Genomic DNA, 9,732 nt, shown 5'->3' with positions numbered 1-9,732 from the left:
TTATTTTCTGTGCCCCATTGCTGTTGTTGCTTGTTTGTAGTCTTATATGTTATTGCTGTTAAGCCCCCGGCTGTTCTGTGTTTGTATTTGTTCTTGGTTCAAAAAACCAACAAATAAATAAATAACAAATAATAATAATAATGTTATAATTGTGTTGGTGGCAGCACTTTTGCGCATGCGCAGTACAAATGATGTTTCCGGTACGGATCGAGTAGTGTCACTGTTATTCCTGACACGCCTTCTTATTCCTTATGGCACAGATTTCCAAATATAGCCTTTGTTTCAGTGTTTTCCCTGCTTTTAAAACAACTCCTAATTTTATCAGCTAAATAACAACACTTCGCTGAAATAAAACAGGCCAGTTAGAGCAAGGAAAATACTAAAATGTGCAGAAAGAGAGGTTTCTGTGTCTAACCTGTGCCATAATGAGAAAAGATGGAAAAGGGCAATCACACCAAATAAAGTAAAGTAAAATGTGAAATTCATACTCTTCTAATCATTGTGGTTCAGTCACTTTATCTCTTCAGCAGGGTATTGCTTTAAAAAAAATCCTTCAAAAAGACATCATGTCAGAAGTGAATGAACTCTCAGATTGCATTTCACTTTCCTCTCAGTTGTGCTACACTGAAACACAATCACTGTCCATTCATTGCATTCATTTGCATTAAACATGAAAATCTTTTTTTTTCTCACGATTTTATTCCTTTTATTTACTCTTATAAATTGTTGTAGCATTTCACTTCCTATATATAGTTCAAGACTTTTAATTTGAAAAGTCGTTCGACCCACGAGTTCTGTCATATGACTTTGGCCCAAAACACCGTCAACAAATAATTCAGGGTATTTTTTCTCCTCGAAAATATCGTGTAGGTTTATTTTGTATATAAGGTTAATGCAGTATTCGTTGCAGCAATGCTTTCGCGGCTGTTAAAGGAACATCAAGCTAAACAAAACGAAAGGAAAGAGCTTCAAGGTATGGTCTTTATATTAGAGGCGTGTGAAACTGCAGGATTTCTTGCAGCCTGATTTTTTACATTTCTCTATGATGAGCCATTCATCTGTGTCTGAGGATTTAGAGACAGAATTTTAATTGTACAGAGGTTTTTGGTCCAATTGCAATATTTTAAAGGAGGGAATGAATCATCCAGATTCAAATAAATAGCATAATTGAGTCAGATTATAGTTATGTATAACTACATTCCAACAATTGTCCTGTTTTAACACTTCTACTAAAGGTTGAAGATTAGTTAATATGGATCTGGGTCGTAAAACTGGCTACACTATATTGCCAAAAGTTTTGGGACACCCCTCCAAATCATTGACTTCAGGTGTTGGGCTTGGACCCTTAGTTCCAGTGAAAGGAACTCTTAATGCTTCAGCCTACCAAGACATTTTGGACAATTTTATTCATCTTTCTGGGAACAGTTTGGGGATGACCGCTTCCTGCTCCAACATGACTGCACACCAGTGCACAAAGCAAGGTCCATAAAGACATGGATAAACGAGTTTGGTGTGGAGGATCTTCACAGAGTCCTGACCTCAACCCGATAGAACACCTTTGGGATGAATTAGAGCAGAGACTGTGAGCCAGACCTTCTCGTCCAACATCAGGGTCTGACCTCACAAATGCACTTCTAGAGGAATGGTCAAAAAAATTCCCATAAACACACTCCTAAACCTTGTGGAAAGCCTTCCCCAGAAGAGATGAAGCTGTTATAGCTGTAAAGGGCGGGCCAACTCCATATTACATTTATGTGCATGTAAAGGCAGACATCCCAGTTTTGGCCTGGCTCTCAGTCTCCGCTCTAATTCATCCCAAAGGTGTTCTATCTGGTTGAGGTCAGGACTCTGTGCAGGCCAGTCAAGTTCCTTCACACCAAACTCACTCATCCATGTCTTTATGGACCTTGCTTTGTGCACTGGTGTGCAGAAATTGTATGTATGTGTTTGTTTGTTTGTTTGTTTGTTTGTTTATTTAACTAAAGAGTTTAAAACGAGAGACAGAGATTACAGGTTGAAAAAATGGTGGTCAATGATTAGTCATTGGGAGAAATAATTATCAGCGATTGGTCATTGGGAACAGCAGTGATCTGTGATTGGTCAGTGGGAAAAGCAGTGATGTGTGATTGGTCAGTGGGAAAAGCAGTGATGTGTGATTGGTCAGTGGGAACAGCATTGACGTGTGATTGGTCAGTGGGAACAGCATTGACGTGTGATTGGTCAGTTGGAACAACATTGACGTGTGATTGGTCAGTGGGAACAGCAGTGATGTGTGATTGGTCAGTGGGAACAACTGTGACCAGTGATTAGTAATTATGAACAGCAGTGATCTGTGACTAGTCTTTTTTCCCCCATTGGAAATTCATCCATGTTGTTAATAAGTAAAATACTTGTCACAGTTTGATTGTTCATAGTTAGTCACACTTTTCTGTCAAATAGCTTTTAAAGACATGTTTCAGCATGTTGTAGCCTATTTTTATCTCCATTCAGTGAAACAGTAGCATTTGTGTATGCCATTGCCATGAACAAACATGTTTTAATTGCCCTTTGATAGCATTTTTCTCTGTGATTCTCTTTACCACAGAGCGACGACGACGTGAAGCCATTGCAGCTGCCACCTGTTTAACAGAGGCTTTAGTGGACCACCTGAATGTGGGGTAAGAGTCTGGGAGAGCTATTCCCCGTGACGTCAGTGTGACAGTTTCATACTGGGTTGAGTAATAAATAGTTTATTTTAGAACCAGTGCACATAAATAGAAGCACAAAGCCGATGGAATGAGTCGGCACATGTGATTATCAGGCTCTGGTTATAATCATAATCTGGGATTGAAGTGAAGAAACTGTGTGAAAAAGAAGAGATTAGAATGAAAATCAACAAAATAGCATCAAAGCTATAGCAGGAAAATGTACTGAAAATTTCTAAATTGGGCAAAGATAAAATAAATAAATTAAATAAATAAATAAGCTGATCTTTTGTTGTTGTCTTTATACAGATTTTATTTTCCTTATCTTATTTATTTTAAGTACCTTTTATACCATCATTTTTTATTAAATATGTTTTATTTATCTATTATGCTTATCTTCCCGTGATTATTAATAAAATAAATTCATGTCTCTGTAATGTAGCTGCTCTGTAAAGCACTTTATTTTTTAAAACTTCTCTCCTTCTCTAAATACACTTTGGAAAATAAAACACTGGTTCATCTGCTTAGTTTCCTCTTAAGCTTCCGTCTCTTTAACCTGTCCACCTTTCTGTTCTTCTTCTAACCAGAGTGGCTCAGGCGTATGTTAATCAGCGCAAACTGGACCATGAGGTGAAGACGCTGCAGGTGCAAGCAGCTCAGTTTGCTAAACAGACATCACAGTGGATCAGCATGGTGGAAAACTTCAACCAGGCATTAAAGGTACCCCAACATAATTGTCATTGTTCTCATGAGTTCAGGTGTACAGCTTTACATTTTGAGATGAACTTCTAGATATCTATATAAACAAACTCCTTAGAGCCAGTACTTCAGTGATGAATACTACCATGAAAGGAAGTGCTTCCCAAATATCATTTTGTGTTATATGATCTCATTTATTCAACTCTTGCTTAAATTTACCAGGCAAATAAATAGTCTGACTGTAGATTTGAAGAAAGATGGCCCCAGGCGAGATCCGTCATGAGATTTGTCCACAACAACAGAAGTCTGTGTAGAGTCTTAGATCAATTTTCTGCTGTCCCGCTTCAGCTCTCAGGATCCCTCTAATGCCTAACAAACAAACTAACCTGATTAGCCCTGATTTGATTTCGATATATTTCGGATTCTCTTCTGGATCCTGTGTAGTTTGTCTTTGTAATGGAACAGAATACATTTTGTGCTCCAGTATAACCAATATCACTGCTTTATCTATTAATTTAAAGAGGATGCAAGATAACGGTGTAGAACAATTCACGAGTGACCTTATATACTAGAATTTAGTTGAAAAACGACTTGTTAAGGGATCAGGGACACAGGTTTGTGTTTCCAAACCTGCTAACTTGTTAACGCTAGCATAAAACGTGGAAGCTGATTACAGTACTAGCAGAGGCAGAGATTCGAACCTGCCGAGGTTATTGAACCCTGAGCGGATGCAGTCGGCTAATATAAAGACCGATTCCTTCACATGCCGATTATTGTTGATGTTTAAGCAATTATTTTTTTTGTAAATCGCCCACTACATTCACACAGCTTATCTGACTGGGATCTTCGGAAGTGAAGGAATGTGTGGTTTTGGCCTGGTATGTATTTTGAAAGGTAGGCAACCACTAGAAAATTCCATTAATCTAAAATTGAATAATAATAATAGCATATTTCAAGCTACTTTTTTAACAGTATAACTATTCCTAGTCACTTCTTCCCATTATTGTCACTTGCTTGTAAAAGCCCCAAATGACGTCTTTCCTGCATCAGCCAATTTTCAGGTCATGCCTCTAGGCTTATTGGATTAGTTGTCTTATAACTGAAAGGATCTTTTGTCTCCCCTAAGAGTAAGTTCGACTTTACAAATATCTATCTGTAAATCCAGTCCAAGCAGTTTTTTTAATTCTGAAGCCTTGTATTTCACTAGAAAGCTTACTCTAACTCAAAGTTGCACACATTGTAATTAGGTTAATGCCGAAGGCACGAAATGTGTGGTGACCTGAGGAGACACTTTCACCTGGTGAAATCTGGACGTTCTCTACTGTAAATGGTCATGAACAGTAAGGCTGAAAAAGGAGAAAATCATAATTTCATTCCAATTCCACCAACCTACCTTTGTGTATATCTTCTACTTATAGATTAAAAAAAAAAAATTGCTGGCGAAGTTCACAGAATTATAAATTCGCAGTAGGAAATGAGTTGTTCATCATCAACATCATCTCTGCCTTTAAACACAAGCTCTGTCATCTGTTGGCTTGACAGATCTCAATAAAACGATAACAGCCGGGGAAAAATTGTTAATTAATTCAATTAGGTAATTTCTTTTGTTATAAATTAAACTAAATTAAATTACATTTTATTGTTTATTGATGTTCATTTTAAATGTTGTGTGCTGTTGTGTGTAGAGAGTTTGCTTTGTGCACAGGGGGCATTGTCATACTGGAACATGTTTGGGTCTTAGTTCCAGTGAAGAGAAATCTTAATTCTACAGCAAATAAAGATGTTTAAATAGTGCACGTTCAACAATGGCTAAAGTTTGAGGAAGACCCACATTGGTCTGTGATGGTCAGGTGTCCACAAATATTTGGCTATAGTGTGAATGTTAATTAGGTATGAATACAAATAAATTTGAATATAAGTCTAACATTAATCTTGCACTTTTTTATGTTCTGTAAAGCTGCTTTGAGACGATGTCCATTGTTAAAAGCGCTATACAAATCGAACTGAAGGTTTCATTATCCAAAAACTTGGTCAAAATCATTGAAAGAAGAAAATCACACTTAGCTAGCCGACTGCAGTTATCGCTGTCTATGCTGCTTCTTAACTTCTTAATCTTCACAGGCAGAAACCCAAGGCAAAGTTAGAAGTAGCCTAATTAAAAGTTTTGGTAAACTATCATTAGGTTTTCTCAAAGTGGAGATGGAGAACTAATTTATTGGCAGAAAAATGCACAGTGCTGTTTCCTGAACTTACTATAAGTTACAGCCACTGTTATAGGGGGAAAATTGTCTCTTGGAAAATATGGTACATTTTTTATTCAATTCTATTTGTATAGCGCTTTTAACAATGGACATTGTCTCAAAGCAGCTTTACAGAACATAACAAACAAAGTGCAAAAGTCCTGGATGTTAGACAGAATTATCCCTAGTGAAAAAACTCCCTTAGATGGTATGAGGAAGAAACCTTGAGAGGAACCAGACTCAAATGGGAACCTCATCCTCATTTGGGTGACACCGGAGAGTGTGATTATAAATTATTCTAAACACTGAAGAGTGTGATCTGTCCTTTATGTACAGTGTGATGCAGATACAACGTATGTATAATGTTAATGTGTATTAATTAGGAGGTTGTTATCGTCCTCAAAGTCCACATAGGGCTGGCAGCGTTGCTTTGAAATCCTCACGAAGCAGAATCCAGCTGAAGTTGGTCCATCTCTGGATGCCTCAGGGATCCTCGCAGGGTTGACCTCTGTCTACTGGAGCTGGCACAATCACTAGATGTCTCGGGATGGGTAGAAAAAGGAACAGGTTCATCGATATTTCCCTATTCATGTACGCTTTTTTTTAAACAGGAAATTGGTGATGTGGAGAACTGGGCACGCAGCATTGAGATGGACATGAGGACTATCGCCACAGCTCTGGAGTACGTACACAAAGGCCAGATCCAGACAGCAACATCGTAGGATGGCCATGCAGAGGGACAGCAGAACAGGGTCAACACATTTCACTTTAGGATTCTGTAGTAATGTAGATCGTGGATTACTGCGACGTTGATGGAAGAATGGACTTGCGTTTGATGACTGCGCGACTTTCAGCTTAAACCTAGACATGTTTGTTGAGACGATGTTGCTAACTGATGATGTGTTTTGTCTGGAAATGTTTTTTTTTAACCCAAACAACTCGTACCAAGACTATACAATAGCTCCTGTGTTTTTATAACACTGAGTTACATTAAAAAAAAAAGTTTGCATTACAAAAGATAAGCTTCGTTTTATTGGTTTTTTTTATGACCTAGCATTAGCATTATTTAATGTACAGCTGAAGACTCAGACACAAGTCCAAAATGAAGCACAGATAAGCCAGATGGTGACATTGCTTCTCTTGAAAGTAACTTCGAATAAAAATTAATAAATGTTAATGGAATGTTAATGTATTAGACCGACGAGATCCATCATGTGCTTACTGGGTTTTTTTTTTATAAATAAACAAGGCTGGAGGTAAAGAGAAGTAATTATAATGCTAATTTTCCAGTGCCCTATATTCTTCTTATGCAACATCTGTTTGCTCTGTCAATGAATTAAACCTCATGTTTCTTTTTATTTATCGTATAATGTAGACCATCAATTAAACACGTTGTTTCCTAATAAATTATATTAGCTATAAACAACCGTTTCATCACAAGCCTCTCATTTTTTTCTGTTTCTTGTAAATAATAAAAAAACAAAATGCTTGTGAGAAGTGTGAAAGTCCTTTCCTGTGGAGGAAAAAAAACTTACTTCCTGACACTGGAGACTCCTTCCATATATCTCGAGTAAATGTCTCCCTAAAGAAAACTTCACTATATTAAGCATTTTACACTTTTACTGCTTATTAATAGCCTAAATTATGTAAGACAGTAACTGGCACTATTGTCAATGCTACTGTTTTAGAAAATCAATCACCACATTCTGACCAATCAGATTCAAGAAGATCACATATAACACACAAAGTGTCTGTATACAGGGCTGTGAAAAGGTTTTTGCCCCCTTCCTGGTTTTTTTTTTTTTATTATTTTTTGCGTGTATTTGTCACACAGATCATCAAACTAATTTTAATATTACACAAAGATAATGCAAGTAAATACAAAATGCAGTTTTTGAATAATGATGATTTCATTTATTAAGGAAAAAAAAAGGCTGTCCGAACCTGCCTGGCACTATGTGAAAAAGTAATTGCCCCCTAAATCTGTTAACTGGTTGTGCCACCCTTTGCAGCTACAATTGCAATCAAGCATTTGCGATAACTGGCAGTGAGTCTTTCGCATCGCTGTGGAGGAATTTCGGCCCTCTCTTTTTTGTAGAATTGTTTTAATTCAGCCACACTGGAGGGTTTTCGAGCATGAATGGACTGTTTAAGGTCGTGCCACAGCATCTCGGTCGGATTTAGGTCCGGACTTTGACAAAACCTTAATTTTGTTTTTCTTGAGCCATTCAGAGGTGGACTTGCTGGTGTGTTTGGGATCATTGTCCTGCTGCATAACCCAAGTGCGCTTGAGCTTGAGGTCACAAACTGATGGCTGGACAGGATTTTCTGATTCATGGTTCCATCAATTATGACAAGTCGTTCAGGTCCTGAAGCTGCAAAACAGCCCCAGACTATCACACACACTACCACCACCATGTTTGACTGTTGGTATGATGTCCTTTTTAAGAAATTCTGTGTTTGTTTTATGCCAGATGTAACGGGACACACACCTTCGAAAAACTTTTGTCTCATCAGTCCACAGAATATTTACCCAAAAGTCTTGGGGATACTCAAGATATTTTTTGGCAAATGTGAGACGAGCCTTTGTGTTCTTTTTGGTCAGCAATGGCTTTTGCCTTGGAACTCTGCCATGGATGCCGTTTTTGCCCAGTCTCTTTCTTATTGTTGAATCATGAACACTGACCTTAATTGAGGCAAGTGAAGCCTGCAATTCTTTAGATCTTGTCCTCAATTCTTTTATGACCTCCTGAATGACTCTTGGAGTAATTTTGGTAGGCCGGCCACTCCTGGGAAGGTTCACCACCGTTCCCAGTTTTCTCCATTTGTGGATAATGGCTCTGACCGTGGTTTGCTGGAGTCCCAAAGCCTTAGAAATGGCTTTATAACCCTTTCCAGATTAATACATGCCAACTATTTTGTTTCTCATTTGCTTTTGAATTTCTTTAGGTTGTGGCATGATGTGTTGCTCTTTAAGCATGCTTCACGTCTATTTAAGTGATTTCTTGATACAGCAGGTCTGGCAGTGATCAGGCCTGGGTATGTCTAGTGACATTTAACTCAGCTTTCTAAAATAATGTGGTTAATCACAGTTTTTTGATGATTTCACAGGAGGGGGCAATTAATTTTTCAGATAGGGCCAGGTATGTTTGGACAGCTTTTTTTCCCCTTAATAAATAAAATAATCATTTAAAAACTGCATTTTGTATTTACTTGCATTATCTTTGTATAATATTAAAATTTGTTTGATGATCTGAATCTTTTACGTGTGAAAAATATGCAAAAAACTAAAAAAAAACAGGAAGGGGGCAAAAAACCCCCTTTTTCACAGCACTGTAGATGGATGTGTTTAAGTGCGTGTTATTTTATCTCCTTAAAAGTACAGCATTCTTTTCATTTTCTTCCTCTAATACTTTGGAAAGGTTGCATAGAACTTTGGGCTCACATCAAAAATACTGTTTTCATAAAGCTCAAAATTCTATAAACTAATAATATTCATCTTCGGTAACCTCTTTATGCTTGTTAGGGTCTTGGGATTAGGATGGATCTAAATAAAAAAAATAAACATCTGAGTAAATAAAAGCAGCACTTTATCTGTTCATACACACATGATTGAAATGTTAGCTATGCAATTCTTTATTAGCCTGTATGTAAATATACTGGATGATATCCTTTCAGAAGCTCCTCAGGATATCTGCATGTTTTGAATACTGCCTGTTCGTTGCCTCCGTATGTCACTGTATAATATTCTAATTTATCTTTAAAGCCATTAGAGAAGTACATTCACAGATTTAAGCTGCAGGGTGTTTGCTGGTTGTTCCAAATAGCATCCAATCGCATTCATCATTCAAGTGTGGTTTTCATATACAAAACAATTGAGAAAACATTGTTTATCTGTGCTATTGAATTCATAGAGTGTATAAATCTGATGAGCTGGTGCATATGGTGGTAGTTAACTTAATTTAAAATCCACATTTAAAGCCTCAAAAGAACTTATTGTTGTAAAACAAGCAAACTAGTAAAATGTAACCTAGATGAGAAAGAATATACACCAATCAGGCATAACATTATGACCACTGACAGGTGAAGTGAATAACACTGATGATCTC

The 9,732-nt window shown here is 37.3% G+C and overlaps 1 protein-coding gene across 1 annotated transcript; it reads left to right on the top strand.

Moving 5' to 3' along the window:
* Window positions 1-783: 783 nt before the first annotated feature.
* Window positions 784-6,645, top strand: bloc1s1 (biogenesis of lysosomal organelles complex-1, subunit 1). The gene is made up of 4 exons (XM_058372835.1): window positions 784-973; window positions 2,585-2,657; window positions 3,272-3,404; window positions 6,235-6,645. Exons 1-4 carry the CDS (start codon window positions 913-915, stop codon window positions 6,343-6,345), a joined length of 378 nt encoding a protein of 125 aa, XP_058228818.1. The 5' UTR covers window positions 784-912; the 3' UTR covers window positions 6,346-6,645.
* Window positions 6,646-9,732: the final 3,087 nt, after the last annotated feature.

This window comes from Hemibagrus wyckioides, linkage group LG21 (assembly GCF_019097595.1).
Source record: "Hemibagrus wyckioides isolate EC202008001 linkage group LG21, SWU_Hwy_1.0, whole genome shotgun sequence".
Lineage (NCBI taxonomy): Eukaryota > Metazoa > Chordata > Actinopteri > Siluriformes > Bagridae > Hemibagrus > Hemibagrus wyckioides.
Note: the sequence above shows the minus strand (reverse complement) of the source record. Positions and strands in the feature narration are given on the sequence as shown.